The following is a 16,139-nucleotide window of genomic DNA, read 5'->3' as shown; positions in this document are numbered from 1 at the left end:
AGATGCAATGAATTATTGACTTACCTGGAAATTACTTTAGAGGAAAAAAATGTTATTTGAAGTAAATATTAATAGCTTAGTTAACTGAAGTAATAAGAACTTCAGATAGCTGTTACTAAATTGAAACGCATCAACCACATGTAGATTTCAGTTAAATATTAATTATTTAATCAATGCATAAAGAATGGTGGTAATGATTGAAACTAAGGATATCTTTTAGTCTCCAGAATTAAAATAAAGCTGAACATTCACCCACTGTCACCCACGACAACAGTAGGGTTTTAACCATATAAATTAAACATCTCCCCAGTGTCTGTAAGAGATTGAGAATCTATCATCCAGGGAGGTTTCTACATTAAAAAAAATAACATAAAAAAATCCTCCCTTGAAAATAATAAAGTATCTAATGACAAAAAGTATCAATAAAACAGGACAGTGACTGGTGAGTGAGAGTCACAACTCTGCATGTATTCTCAAAGACCCAGATAGAGGCAACCCTTTGGATACTCATTTTTTACCCAGGCATGTTTCAATATGGGAGATTAAGAGGTCAACTAAATCTGAAAGGCTATTACTAATTTTCAGCATTACTAGATTAGGAAGCTATAAAGGAGATTTATAACATTGCATTCTGCTAACTCAGATGTTGGCTCTCATCACAGAGGGGGAAAGAAAAATAAAAGTCACTGAGTTCTGCAAGCCCTTTCGTGAATATAAACTTGGATGTGCATGAAAGTGGGGGCGGGGGGGAATATCACACAAAATGGCAATCTATACCACATAGGATTAAAGCAATTTTCCCCCACCCCAGTCTTTCAATAGTCAAGATTTTTTCTAACAATAAGCAGCAGTCAGATAATCTCACTAAAAGGTTACAGATAAGCAACCAAGGCTTTTAATCTTAGCATGGTCCTATGACTGACTGTTTTGTAATTCAAGGCCGAGAGGAATAATGTAGTCTTTTTAATTTACTTATGATTACATGTCTAAATAACTAAACTGTTTTTATCTCTACAAACCAGAAATCTGCCCTTGAATGAGCAACTAATCAATTGCCTCAAAAACCACTCAGGAACTCATGTCAAAACTAAACACTAATGAAAGCAAAAGTAGACCGGTAGGTACTCCAGCATGCCTGCAGTGTTTAATGTTTTGGTACACTACTTTAGTAGTTGAAAATTATACCCGAGTAATATTTTCCAAATACATCCAAGTGACTTGAACCATTTGCCAGAGCAGCAGCAGCTCCAGAAGCATCTCAGTCTCAGCGAACACCATCCACACCAGCGGCTCTGCTGCTGCGGGGCCTGAAGCGCCTCAACCCGGGAGCTCTGCACACAGCAGATGTGTCGCTGCGGTCCAAACTCCGCTCACTTTTAATGGGCTGTTACACCAAGTACCCACATCACCTCCTGAAATTAGAGCTGGAGTCTAAATCATCCTGGCACATGTGAGAACATTATTGATAGTTTGGTTGAGAGCTCAGTTAATGAAACAGATTCAGTTTAACAAGAAAAGAGGAAGGGGTAGCCTTAGGAAGGTTTTAAGCCTCCTGTAAAAAACACAATTTTTTTCATGCACTATGTTGGAAGTCATAGAAGAAAACAGTACTAATGATAAGTTCACAATTCAGTCAGAAATATGCCTTGCAAGATTAAAATCCTACATAATATCTACCTAGAACATTAAGGAAATTGAAATATAGGCTTGTAATAGAGAATCTGAACCTTGAACAATTCTGAGCATCAAAAAAAAAAAAAAAGATACAGTTAAGACAGAAACCAAAATATAACTCAAAAGAGGTGACTTTTTAACATCCGAGGGAAGATGGGAAATTTTTGTTCCCAGCATCCTTTTAAAGTAAAGAAGCTTTTACAAAAACAGAGGTCTCTAAAAAGAGACGTGATACAACAGAAGAGCCAGTGTGGATAAGACATCCAGACTAAAATCACATTTATACTAGATGTTTCTGAAGAAATAGCCAAGTTTTTTTTGGATACTATAATCTAAGGGACAAGGAATTGTATGAGGACACAAGAGACCCTGAGTTCAACTCCTCCTTCTGCCATCTCCACATTAGTGACTTTGGACTAGTAACTTCTTTTCCCATTACTCATTTATCCCCCATCTCTAAATAGGGACTAAACACTTTGAAAGCACTTTGCTCGTAAAACAAAAATGGGACAACATGCTGTAGCTACAGGATCAGCTTAAACAAGCACTGAAGTGCACCAACCCTCAGTGTTCAGCAAATAAGATCAGAAAACTAATGCTGTTTAAAAAAGAAACTAGCGCCAAAAAAAGTTTTATTCCAGACCACTTTGCCAGGACTGCTGCTCTGGAGGCACTGCCAACCTGTAGCAAGTTAAGTAGTTACAGTATTAGACACTAGTGGTGCACAGAGGTTGTCTTGTCTTCGTAACTGCTACCAGTGTTCTGCACTGTCAGCGTTTTCCATTCGCTCAGTTTTCAGGACGCCTCATGAAGGCACGTTTCAAAAAAGCCACATCATTTCACACACTGGAGAAGAAAGGCTGCAAAACCACTGTTTTTGACTATTGCCAAAAAATTCTAGCAGGGACTGCATCTCAAAGGCCTTTGAGCTCAGGTCTACTTTAGCGTATTCCCTCTCTTAGAAAAAGTATCTTTTAACAAGCTCTCAGCATCTTCAATAGAATCTCTGCCTTTAAAATAGAGTAATGCCCTTCCTCCAGAGCTTTTGCCTCTTCTCTCAGCTTTGGGGAAGCAGAGAAGAATCCAGTCAATGCAGACAGCTGCCAAGTCCTCAAAGAGTCTGAGCAGAACCAATTGCTCCAAGTGTCAATTGCTATTTTGGAAGAAGAAATTAATGCAAGGTAAATTCAAGGGCCAAAAGAGCAAAAGTATTTGTTTAAATTATTTTACAGTGTGTGTTATGGTATTGTAGCTGATTAAGAGTTATCACACCCTGGAAAAAAATCAGAGTGAACTGCTGCACACAGCAGAACAACATTCACTACTTTCCTCTGTTCCAGATGAACTAGACAATCATGTGCTGTCACATACAAAGGCTGTATTGCTATTTTCTCCCAATTCCAACTCCTTTAAAATTATCCCTTCCAATATATCCTCCTCTCAATCCTCCGTCCTTCCACTACCTTCTTATCCCCAGCTCCATCCTTTTTCCTTGAAGTACCAGTTTCCTTCTTCAGCCAGCCCTATCATGGTACCAAATTTTCAGTGTGTCCCTCTTCCCAAATATAATCGCACCCTTCCTGTCAAAATAACCTAAAATACTCCTATGTCCATATCAACTCCTCCTGCAACTAGTTCTTAAGTCTCCTCTTACTGCTGGCCTGCTCTTCATGTTCACCTTCCTGCCTCTTTGTCTGAAGATGGTTCATGTTCAGACCCATCTTAGAAGCACATGCCCTGTAATGGAGGTGGAGCACTGGGACCCTCCTGAACAGCAAAACCCTGGCTTTCACTCACTCTTTGGGGCTGCAGCAGCTTTGCTCCGTTACTCTGCTGTGCAGTGAGTTCCCTCCACCAGAACTGGATGTGCTGCTCACTGTCAGACTCTCTTATCCATTCCCAGTGGAGAAGACAGGCTAACCAGACAGGGCTACAAGCTCTGAGGAGAAGGATAGGGAAAGAACTAAAGACGAAGTTGACCTATGTTGTAGGGAAATGGGTCAGGTTATCATATTGATATTTCCGCTACTGTGTTACTTACTTTTTTCTTTTTTTCCCCTGTAGGAGTGGTGAAACACAGGAACAGATTGCCAAGGCAGGTTATGGACTCTCCATCTGTGCAGGCATTCAAGACTCAACTTGACACAGCCCTGGGCAACCTGGGCTCATCAGACCTGCCTTGGTCAGGGCCAGACTAGATAACCTCTGGATGTTCCTTCCAACTTAAACTGTTCTACGACATCTAACCATTTTGATATCACATGCATTTAAAACAGTATCATCGTGCCGTCAGTACATCATCCACCCTGTGAATCTAGTCTCCTATTGTATTTTTACTCATTTGCCTTGTTTTTTTTGAAATCGGTCTCTTTTGATCAAACTAACATCTCTTTCCCCCCGACCCCTTCTGCTAACTGGCTTATATGCTGCTTTTTCCTCAGCTTTCAGAAAATTTGTCTTCACTCTTCTTCCAATCTGAATCTCACCAGCTTCTTCCCCTAATGCACCTCACTGCTTTTATTTTTTGGGCATTTGCATCACTCAGCCTTTTCTCTGGGCCTCCCGTCTGCCAGGAACGTTGTCAGCAAGATCCTGGGAAAGAAAGATTTCCCTTACGCACTTCAACTATTGCACCTCATTACTTAAAATGCAGCCAAAACATCCATTTTTAGGAAAATGCATGAACCCTGGGGTGGCGCCTGCATGGCTGCTCCACAGAGTTGCTGCATGTGCATTCTGCTTCATCTCAAGAGCTGTCCTACAAAAAGGACACAAGTACAGGCTTAGTCATGAGGTACTCACTGAAGTGAAAAGCTGAATCTTGACTTTGTGAACTCTTGCAAATCTTCACAGGTCAATTACGAATTGCAATTTTCAAAGGCATGTTAATGATGATATTTAGGAAGACTTCCACAAGAACAGTAATGCATATTGCATTCCTGAAACAATTAGTCACCGAAATACTCTTATGGCAGTCATGCAGAGAAAATATTATCATTCTTTAAGATGGTTAAAATACTTCCATAAAAAAACCAAACAAAACAGCCTGCAACAGAAAATTCTTGAAGACTGAAAAATGTCTGAACTGAAACCAGTCTGATAGAGGGAAGCAATACCCAGTTGCAAGGAGGGATTCTGAAACAAGCCTACACTGTTAGTCATAAAACAAAAGCAGTGAGTTAGCGATATGCGTTGCTGACTTTATTACACTTCTGGACAAAAGCTGCACCAGCAATGTAAACCACCAGTATAACTTTGATAGACAAAATATGCCATCCCGCAGGGCACGTGGATGCATTTTTCTTATTAAAAAACACCGAGACATCCCCCCAAATTCTCTGAACCGAAAAAAAAACCCATGAACCCAAGTATGCTTTAAATTCTCAACACTTAGAAACCAGAGAATGCAGGGGTCAGGTGAGAGAAGTTGGTTAAAAAGAAAGGATTTTTCATGAAGACTTCATATGAAGTTGCCTATCTGGAGAGGACCTCCTATATTTTGTCCTCCACTAACAAACAGAGTGGTGCTGTCACTTATTTTGGAGAAAAGATGCAATGTTAAAAGCAATGTAAACTCAACCTAGCAGCTGGAAATGGGAGTCTCTGCTGAGAACTAGGAATCGAACAACTAAGAAACAGCAGGTGCGACTTAGGCAGCTGAAAAGCAAAGCCAGAGCTGGTGGAGGAGTCACTGCCATGGAGCAGAACGTGGGTTTAGGGCACTTGGGACCTGGCAGCTCCGAGAACAGCATGAGAAGACCCCAATGTTGTGGAGAATGTGGCAAATAACTGCTGGAAAACAACAGGAATTTGCCATTTAAAGAATGACTACACCACTGCATTGCTGGACAAAAGAAAAAACCTGCCGTGACAGTAGCGCAAACTCCTTAGAGGAAAAAAAAGATGATGCTTACAGGATGATTAACAGAAAATGGAACAAAGTCTGTAACAGCAGTCATGGAAGACAACTTACACTTATAAAATGCAATCTAAAAAGTCTGAGAACTGAGAAAGACAGGAAAAAAGCTACTCCAGACATTCAGCAACCTTGGGATTGTTCACCCTCCTTGCACAGACAGCACTGAGAAGTTTGAAATAATATCCATTTATTTAATTCGAATTTATTTTTAATACATTTCTAAATAATGTACAAAAACATTGACATTTTATAAAACTTATAAAAACAGCAAATAAAAACCAATCCAGAAAAGTAAAATGGCAAATGATACACAACTCCACAATACTGAAACTCTCGTTAAGGAATTTTAGGAAATTGCATTCCCACATGTGACAAAGCTGGATCGCAAAACCAGTTCAAGTATGTCAGCACAGTAACATAATAAAGGTTTTTTGGAAATAAATACTGGTTATATTACAGTCCTTAAACAACTGATATGATTGCATATATAAATTTCCCAAAACTAGTCTGATTAACAAACATTTGTGAAAAAATCAAGATTAGTACCTAAAATCAACATTCTGATTAGATACATTTCAACTGATAATTAATATGCATTACAGCCTTCCAGGTCTCAGTGCAAAGTAATGATGGACACAGACTGAAAAACTGACTTGTCCAAAGTTTTTTTAGATGACTCAAGTATATAACTTACTAATTACATACAGGTATTTGACAGCTCTAAGCTCAAAAATAAGAACACAGCAGAACTAAGGCTCTCTAAACTCTGTTCTCCTGTGTATCTGCATGACAATCTCTTCCAGTATTACACTGGGAATCTGTAGCAGGGTCAGAAATGAAATCTAGAACCTGTGGATGCTTTGATCAAGTGCTTCAATAGATGAGACATGGATTTCTTTCTTCATCAACAGCCCTTACCTTTTCAGTATTTACCATTGCACTGCAACATCAAGTTCATGCTATAACACATCAGATTGACTTTTGGTTAATAAATATAACGAAGTAATTAACGTTAGGCATTTCTAAATTTCTATGTGCTTTCCTATAATCTTAACTTCTTTTACTGTATTTTTTTCCAGTCTCTTCTAAAGGCAACCAAAACATAATTAAACAGCAATTTCCACCACATAAATCATCCACTGTATAAAATAGAAACAAGGCTGAAATACAGAACAAAACCCCCCTGCTAAAGAATCAGGTAACAATAGCTGGGTTCAGACAGAGGGTTAAAATGTGCTGTTTAATAGCAAATTGCACAATTATTTTCTAGATAGCAAAGAAGTGTTGAGAATTACGAACTCTGGCCCTGGAGAAGAACCTAATCAAGTCTGACAGCCTTGTCAACTGCATCAGCACGACGTGTACACTCCCATAAGGCAGCACAACCAACCAAGAGACTCATGTTGCCCAAAGCAGAGGTTTGCAGTCAAACTCAAGTCTCCTTTTTACAGTGTTCCAATCCTTCTGTTCCACCAGAGATACATCCTGATTATAGTGCAGTTCAAGACTAATTCACTGCCACAGACTTTGATTTTTCTTCCCAAAAAACACATAAATGCAAGACAAATTTATCACTTCTATAAGCAAGCAGAATTCTCCTGACTTCAGTGTGAGGAGTGAGAACAACATTTGGCTTCACATAATTACGTTCCAACAGTCTTTTTCCCCCAAAGACATCACCATATGATATTTACATTGTGAATCACATCTACAAATTGTGAACATTAAAACTATTGTCAGAGATTGATGCTCACTTTTTATTAAAAAAAAATATAATGGGATTAACCAGTGCAAATAACAAACGTCTACAGATCTTTAATATTAAGAGATTAGGCATATGTGTGCAATTTCACATTGTGGGAATGCTGTGATTTTCAAATGCATTGTACTTAAAAATCACAAGAAAGCCACCCACCAAGAAGTCCAACTCATGTGGAGAAGACTCAGGTTGATCCCAAATATAACTGCTAACTTCACATGTTACTTGAACATATTAAAGAACAAGTTACTGGTTAATCAATGGAGGTTCCATCAATGGAGTCATTCCACCAGGATATTAAGTGTCGGCAGTGCTAAACTCATGCTGCAGCTCTGGGACAAGTACCTCCCCAGCAAATGCTTGACAGCATTGCTTCCCAGTAACTACCCCCACGAGCAGCACAGCCTCCTGAGCAAGAGATCTGGAACAGATTTGGAAGTTTTTAAAGAGATCCGATTCCAAAACTCCTGCACAGAAGGTAACAAGCAACTGAGACTCACACAGTACCATTTGCAGAGGCACAGAGACCATGATTCTGAAAGTTTTATTAAAGTACAAAAAAGCGTACCAGTGTACCTGGTCAATGATGAATGCACTGATGAGACAATTACTATTCGTATATCACCATACTAGATCTAACGTGAGAAAGGGCCATATAATCTCTACCAAAACATCAAATTCAAATATGACTATTTGAAACACCTATGCATCACTTTGTGTGTGCACAGAATGGCTTGCAGGAGCACTGCCACAGGAACCGCGTGAACTCACCTACCAAAACATGCCAGAAAGTTTCTCTGAACTCAGATGGTCTTCCTTGCTCAAAGATAAGACACATTTCTTCTTTCTTGGTCGTATTATGGATGTTCAGGTATACCCTATTTTCTAAAGAAAACCCCCATTTCTTTATTGTAGACTGACTGTGAATAAATTATTTTTGTTTTAATAGTCAAAAAAAGATAAATATTTATAATGTGCATGCTCAGAAACTAAATGTTGGGCCAGAAATCAGAGAAAAGCTGACCTATGGTAAGTCTATTTGTACTTTAAAAATTTAGACATGATTAACAACGCTGAAAAAAACCTGCAAACCTTTAAATAATTTTTCAGCACATTACTGAGATAAAGCACTAGATTTCAACCCAAGTAGATTCTCCCCCTGAAAGTCACAAAGTGAGAAACAGACTTAAAGGACTTAAACAATGAACCCATGTGTTTTTTTTAAACTACTGTTTTCTGGGGTTTGCTTTGTATATCAAGTACCTATACACAAAATACTGGCTGTAGTACAAAGCCATCCAGAGGACTTATGTCAAAATTGTACTCAAACTACTCCTAGAAATGAGCAGTAATGCCTGTCTGCAGGGAAAACATACAAACAAACCAACCTCAAACCAACATCCACAAAAACAAACCCCAAAAGAAAGAAACAACAGTTAACTCCTGAAGCACTTCATGGGGCTGCTTGATCCTCAAGCCATAAAACCTCTCTGGGTTCTATCAGTGAGTGCTTTAAACAAAACAAGAAACATTTAGTGAATAGGTGAATACTTAATGGTCAAAAATCTCAAAGAAATAGAGACTGACTGTTTCCATCAAGGTTTTACTTTTGTGTCAAACAGCCTACTCTCTTAATTGTCAAGATGTCCAAATACTGCAAATCTCTTGAGATGGCCAACAAAACAGGGAATTTTGAGTGGGTTGTTTTGTGTGGTTGAGTTAATTAGTAATCTGATAACTACATTACAGATGTATCAATATTAGCCATGATAGCTAACAGCAGTGTTTTAGTCTATGCTTGTATTTCAGGAACTAAAAGAACAGCCAACCTTTACCCTGAATTGCAAAAAAGAAGAAAAACGCACCATGAACAAACAAACAAAAACCAGATTACAAATGTCATTTGAAAAACAGTACATCTAAATACATTCTAAAAAAATCTGTGTAATACCACGTTAACTAAATATGAATATACTTAAGATACAGGCAATGCCAACTAACTTGCAATTGCAGACCCAATTCTAGAGAAGTCTGCCATCAGAAATGAAGTCCTAGAGCATGAAGCAGGTGATGCAAATTTCCCCTCAAGAAGTGTACAGAGGAACACATTCAGCAGACAATAAAATACAGACTGAGGGAAGCACTTAGCAGTTTTAAGTGTAACCTTGCTGTCAAGTTTGAATATTGCAGAACTTGCTGGAACCATAAATTCCCTTCAAAACTGAGAACTTCATGTATTTAACAAGTGTTATCTTGGTAGAGCAAAGTACAATCCCACTATACAATTTAAAAAAGCAGTGTAATTCAGAAAATTTTGGCAGAGTATGTTTCTGGAAGCATTCACCCAATTTAATCCAATTCCATTTTTAGTAAATGATCAACAATTCTTGGTGCGCAGAGCACAAAGAGGACCAAAACCATATGCCCTTAAGGACAACTAAGAGCAGATTAAGTTACAGACATAAGGTACAAGCAGAACCTCATAAGCCTCATGGTGCTATGATGGGTCATAAGGCTCCGTCCCCTCCTCCCCCAGAAATGTAGTGTCCATGGACAGGAACTTCTCTCAAATTCTTCATTCCACCTTCAGAACAACACCTATGCACACCTCTATTTACAGGAACTTCCATTTCAGAGCTGAACTCTCCAATTCCAGAAGAGGATACATCTGTTAGGATCATGATCCACCTTAGGAATCCATAAGCTAGGCAGAAATCTCCCTTCAATCTTTTGTAGCACAAAGCACAGGAGTACACCACCCAACTCATAGTCTCTTTACCAGGTGCACCAATTTCTTTGCAGCACAAAAGAGATGAAAAAAACAACTGCCCATCTATTAACACAGGAAGAGCAAAAAGCATGCTGCTGAGCTGCACAAGTGTGCAGGAGATGTGACAATACAGGAAAAAAGCCAGCAGCAAGGAAAGGCAAAGGCTGGCCTGGGATGCTATGGTGTGTAACGTACACGTCAGAGGCAGCAGGAGCTACAAAAACGAACGCGGGAAGCAGAAATCATGGGATAATCAGGGAAGAGGGTACAAAGCAAAATGTAGGCAGGAAAAGAGTAACGAAGGAATCTGACTACAAGAGCACTGAGACAAGTTGCATCTTTCTCACATTTGCTTTCTTTCCATTTTAATGCTTGAAACTGGAAGAATTGCCCCAATTATCAAGAATGTGCTGTTCACTCTGTGCGTGGAAATGCATCCAAATTCATCTGAGCCCCACGCTCTAGAAAACACATAGTTTCACACATGCCAATGAAAGACTCCTCAGAATTTAATAACAGTGTTTCTCAAAGACTCCACCTATGCTGAGCATGTTTTAACCCAAAACTCTTAAGACCAAGACTTACATGTGACATCCCACACTCTAAATGAAGCCAAACTGTGCTATAAGAGAAGCAACCCAGTTCAAAACTGTCATCTTTTTTATAACAAACCCCATACATTTTGTTAAGGCTGCAAGAACACACACACATGGTATTTGAAGGAACACTCAGACACATGGTGTCCAGGTAGAGACCATTACCACCACCGAGCTTAAGCTGAGGAACCCCCTGCACATGCAAACAGAGCAGCAGGTGAGTGGGCAGCCCAGCTGTGAGCAGGCACAGCAGCAACAGCCTGGTCCTTTGACCTACTCGCTGCTCCAACTCCTGCCAGTTCTCTTCGCCAGGACAGCAAGACGTGGGCACCAGCAGCAGCCTGCTGAGCTGAAGCTGTGCGTCATTTAAGATACTCTACAGAATCACAGAAACAAAAACAGAGAGAAACAATTTTACAGCCTAATTTTGGCACCCACTACCAGGGGTTCATCACTATTATCACTGCACCTGTCTCCTTTGAGAAAACGGACTGCAAGCTCATGACACAGTATTTTGATGTTGAAGCATCAAATGCTACACAAACATAAAGACAGAATGAGGCTCATGTGACTTTCTAGCTAAGCATTTGCTTTATTTAAGCCTCTAATATAAGACAAAATAACTCCTCAGACAGGATACTGGAAATTAAACATTATTGCATTATAATAATCATAAAAGTTTATGTAAATTAGGTAATCAATTTGAAATACATTTCTCAAAACTGTTTAAAATGTTCATTTTTACATCTCATTTAAGCTGCAATCTATTATCAAAACAATCATATACTATTTGACTACATATTGCTGAGTTTAATTTTCTGCAGTGATTCAGATGAATAGCTTCTGACATGTATACAGCTTGAAAGCTCAAGATTTTTAATGAATTAAATACAAAAAAAATAGCCATAAAAACACAACTATGTTGTACCCTGCCACTGCAAAGCTATATGGCAAACACACAAAACCCCCCAAATATACTATGCACATAGCATATGTGCTCTTAAAAAGCTACTAGTTGACAACAAATTTAACTTTTCACATACAAACACCCTGAAGCTACAACATAAATATCTGGCATATCATCCTCTAAGGTGTAACAGATTTACAACACCTGATGCAGAATCTTGAGAAAACAGTATGTCAAGAGAAAATGTTTTCTTTCAAAGACTGGAAGGTTGAAGTTTCTGTATCCCTGTAAATAGGAATAACATCCCCTCAAAAGCACAGGCATCACTCTGTGCGTAACCTCAAATTTAATTCTATGGTAGTTCGAAACAAATCCTACAGAGATTTTATACATAACTGGAGCTGCTCAACTGTATGCTTAATAGAAAATTCAACTAGCACAAAAGTCACGTTATTTTTTCTTGATGAACAAGCACCACAAATAAGACCTTATCAGAAAACAAAATCTTTGTGTTATTGCAGGTAGTTTTTCTAGAGAAATAGCTTCTTGTTATCCTGTTCTATTTAAAGTTCTAGACTAGAAAAGCTCAAGGCAACAAGCAAGAACAGGCTGTAAAACGCTTAAAACGATTTTGCATGGTATTTTGGTGAGCTGAAAGAGCTGAAGACGAAATAGAAAGATGCTTCCACAAGGTCCGCGCAAGGCGGCTCTGCGCCAGCGCGAACAGCCGCGCTCAGGGCACCGCAACACAGCAACCCAAAAAACAGCAACTTCGTGCACCAACACCGCATTTTCCTTTCCCAGAGGCCGGGAACAAGCCGCATGCTCGGCCGAAATTGCTCTTAAGGCGTAAGATTTAATGTCGCTCTGCGAGCTCGCCCTCCGTCAAAATGGAAATTAAAATTAAAAAAAAAAAAGATGTAAAAATAAATTAGAGCCCAAATTTACGCTGGCGAGCGCCGGGCGCCCCGTGGCGGGAGCGGGGCACGAAGCGCAGCTCGGGGCGCCCCGGCCCCCCCGTCCCGTCCCGTCTCTCCCCCCGCGCGGGGAGCGCGCCCGCCGCCGGCAGCCCCCGCCCGTGACGCAGCGGCTAACGGGCGCCCCCGCGCCCGGGCCTGCGAGGGGGCGGTTGGCGGGGCCCGGCCGGGGCCCCCCGGGGGCCGGGGCGGGGAGGGGGCGACGGGGGCCGCGGCCGGGCCGGCGCCCCGCGGTGCGGGAGGCCGGCGGGCAGGCCCGGCGGGAGGGGGAGGGGCCAGGCCGCGCGGAGCGGGCGAGCGGCGGAGCCGCGGCTTTATTCGTGTCGGTCGGTGCCGCCGCTGCCCGGCTGCCCCCGCTCGCTGCCCCTCGCCGCCTCCCTGCGCGCGGCGCGGAGGGCGAGGCCCGGCCCGGCGGCCCGGGCGGCGGCCCCAGCCGGAGATGGCGGTGGTTAGAATAAGGCACACTGGGTAAAAACACATTTATATACGAACCTCGCCGAGAAATTTTCCAACAATTCCTCCGTCCGACCACCATGCACCAGGACAGGAAACGGCCGCCTCAGCGCCCGCCCGCCTCAGCGCCGCCCCGAGCCGTGCGGGCGGGCCTCGCGCCCCGCACTACCGCCGCTCCCATTGGGCGCACCGCGCCGTGCGTCACCGCCTTCGCTCGCTATTGGCCGCCTCCAGGCCCCGCGCCAATGCCCATTGGCTAGACGCCCGGGGCCCCGCCCCGCGGCTTCATGGCGTCTCGGTTATGCTGGGTTCGGGGCCGCCGCGGCCGCCATTTTGTACCGCGGGGAGCGAGGCGCCTGTGCGTCAGCGGGGGAGCGGAGCAGCCGGGCGCCATTTCCTTCCCCGGGGAGGGCACCCGGCGGCAGTTGCGCCCGGGGAGGCCGCGGGTCCGTCGGCGGAGCCCGCGAGGGGAGAGGAAGCGAGGGAGGGCAGCGCGAAGCACCGGGCGCGCCCTGAGGCGGCTGCCCCTTGCAGCGCGGCTGGTCCCCCGCGGTGGGGACGGAGCGGCGCTGCCCGAGGAGGCGGGCGCCTGGAGCCGGGCCTGCGAGTGGCAGCGCGGGGGGAACCGCCCGCTCGGCCGCGGAGTGCGGACAGGCAGAGCCGGCGCGCTCTGCCGCGCCCGGGTCGCGCGGTCCCCGCGGGGCCGGGCGGAGTCCTGCTCCTCGCGGGGCCGGCGCCGGAGGGACCGCGGCGCTGGCGGGCCCGGGGCGCGGGGCCCTTGCGGGCAAGCGAAGTCCGCCCTGCTCCAGCCCCCTTATCTGCTGCGGCCACTGCAGCCCGGCCGGGCGGATAAGGGCTGTGTTCGCAAAGCTATACCCGAGAGTGTTGATCCTTACGTGATTTCTAGCCATGAAAACGGCCAATAGTCCAGCGACAGCTCCACAGGTAATTAAAGGGTAGTACGATTATTTTGGTAGAGGGCTTTTCAAGAAAACCCAACTGCAATTATATGAGCTGTCAGCAGTGACAATATGCCAGCTCTGTAGGGCTTACAAAACATTTCTAAACATGACAGAGAAAAAAGCCTTTAAGATTTTTTTTGCCTGAAACTCCAAAATCATAGTTCTTAAGTCTTGCAGTTGTACATAAAAGCTCCCAAAATAGCTTATTCCCAAACAGGCCTAATACCGACTGAGCAATTTTCTTTTCTTGGTTTCAAGTTTTCCTTCCTGTTTCTTAATTGGAAACTTTTACCCAAAATACAAAGTACGGCGATCACTTTGATTGGAGGTAGAGTAACAGTGAAATACCCAAAGAGAAAATTCTATTTTGACTTCATCAAATCCTTCCATAAAATTAGTTGTAACATCTGTCAAATTCTCCAACTAATTATTGTACTTTCTAAGAATGGTCATAAAAAGCAAAAATGTGCAAAGCAATGACACCATTTAAGTTAAATAAGCTACATACGGATTGCAAAGGAGCTGATAACTGGTGCCACAACAATAGACTGAGTGAAGCTTTTCCACATTCCTGGTTCTGGGTATGTGGAGGGTTCCACAAAGCAAAGGGAGAAGAAAAATCCAGTGTGAAGAACTCAACTGTTGCTCTTATAGTCTGTAACAGTATAATGGTGCCTTGGACCTTCCAGGCTTTTCTCAAGTTTTCATTAAAATCTTCATCGAAAGTCACAGAAGACTGCTAAAGCTTCAACCAAGCTCCAGCTTGTTTTGGACGAGCATTACCTGAACTTGTACCTGTGAGGAAGGACGGGAAGGGAACGTGACAGATGTGCAAAGGTGATTCACGATGTTTCTGTTCTTTGAGAACTGATGGTCAAAAAGAGGAGGAAATTTCTTTTAATAAAAATCAACCATAAAAGTTAGCAGGTGTTGCTAGGCACAGCTGAAACCATCTGCATGTTTATTGTCAGGTATTCCTGTGATCAATCCACTGCAGACTTCTTGAATCTTGCAATAGTAATTCTAGGCTACGGGAGATTTGAACAGAGCTTTGCTGAACCATGCTGACACCTACTCATAATGCTTTTTAAATAGTGATTTAGGAAAAAAGGGTATTAAATTTACCCAGTATGTCAACATTTTTAAAAATGTATAACATAAGCCTTTTATATTTAACACAGGGAACTATATTTGTGCTTAACATTTGCTTAAAGAAGTATTTCAGCGAGAATAATACAAACCTTAGAGCTATGTAACTAAAACAGAACTCCCAAGCACTGTAAGAATACAGCTACATTCAAAACACCACACTGAAATAAGTGAAGATAAGGATTTGCTTTAGATGTTTATTAGTCCAAGGAGATCTTCCATAATAGAAAAAACAGAGGCTTAAAATTTCCCAGCTCTTCCTTTAGAGTTGCATTGTCCTTAAAATAGAATGGATAAGTGCAAGCTCTAGGAGGAAGATCAATTTCAAATTTGACAGAAGTGTATCACTGAAATTGATATATTGCATCACAAAATGCACTATCAACACCACCAACAATGCAAGATTGTTTTGCAATTTATATAAATACATTTCTTGGAGCAAAGGAAAGCAAAGTTCTAGATCCATTCTTTAAAAAGATGCTCCTTGCTAACCAGTCTAGCAACACATAAAAGCACCCTTGAAGTAAGACTATTCCTCACACCAAGATAAAATTCTTCCCTTGACTTGTGACTTGAAAAATAACTGTTCCAGAAATGACAATGGCACTAAATTTGTGATTTCCCCGTAATTTTTTTCATCTGCTTTGTATACAGAGAGCCTTCTTCACTGCTGCTCTCTTGCATCTTCTGCCATGAGGCAAAAGCATCCTGAAAGGTTCTCTTACATTTTTGGGATGCGTAAGAAGACAAGCAGAGACCCAACAAGCAGGTGCTCAGAAATGATCGGTGTTGAACTGGATATTTTTCAAGGTCAAGGAATGCACAGGAAAAGGCATGCTGTAATTAAGTCTGTCACCTTTTTCTACAAAAATAAAACCTTGTCTAGAGATTATCTCGAGGCTGGAGTACACGGGTACGTGCTCATGAGCTACACATTTACAAAAAAACCAGTTTTGCTCTATGTACTTGGCCA

The 16,139-nt window shown here is 42.2% G+C and overlaps 2 protein-coding genes across 6 annotated transcripts in view; one reads left to right on the top strand and one right to left on the bottom strand.

Moving 5' to 3' along the window:
* ZNF143 (zinc finger protein 143) overlaps nt 1-13,238 on the bottom strand; it is a 39,874-nt gene extending 26,636 nt beyond the window's left edge. For 3 of the 4 annotated variants that reach the window (XR_013922157.1, XR_013922158.1, XM_080344886.1), the window contains exon 1: nt 13,095-13,238. The gene's annotated coding sequence lies outside the window, so the exon portion shown is untranslated. The remainder of the gene's footprint in view (nt 1-13,094) is intronic. The other variant, XM_080344887.1, reaches the window with a different exon arrangement.
* A 104-nt stretch (nt 13,239-13,342) lies between these two features.
* LOC308040664 (uncharacterized protein) lies at nt 13,343-15,000 on the top strand (the record flags this gene model as incomplete). 2 transcript variants are annotated; one of them, XM_080344888.1, is made up of 2 exons in its annotated part: nt 13,343-14,000; nt 14,744-14,769. In XM_080344888.1, one exon carries the CDS (start codon nt 13,343-13,345, stop codon nt 13,979-13,981), a length of 639 nt encoding a protein of 212 aa, XP_080201014.1. In that variant the 3' UTR covers nt 13,982-14,000; nt 14,744-14,769. The 2 variants fall into 2 exon arrangements, 1 of the variants encoding a protein (XP_080201014.1); XR_013922159.1 differs by having other exon boundaries at nt 13,973-14,000; nt 14,707-15,000.
* Between the last annotated feature and the right edge of the window lie 1,139 nt (nt 15,001-16,139).

The sequence above is a fragment of the Nesoenas mayeri genome, assembly GCF_963082525.1.
Source record: "Nesoenas mayeri genome assembly, chromosome: 5".
NCBI lineage: Eukaryota > Metazoa > Chordata > Aves > Columbiformes > Columbidae > Nesoenas > Nesoenas mayeri.
Note: the sequence above shows the minus strand (reverse complement) of the source record. Positions and strands in the feature narration are given on the sequence as shown.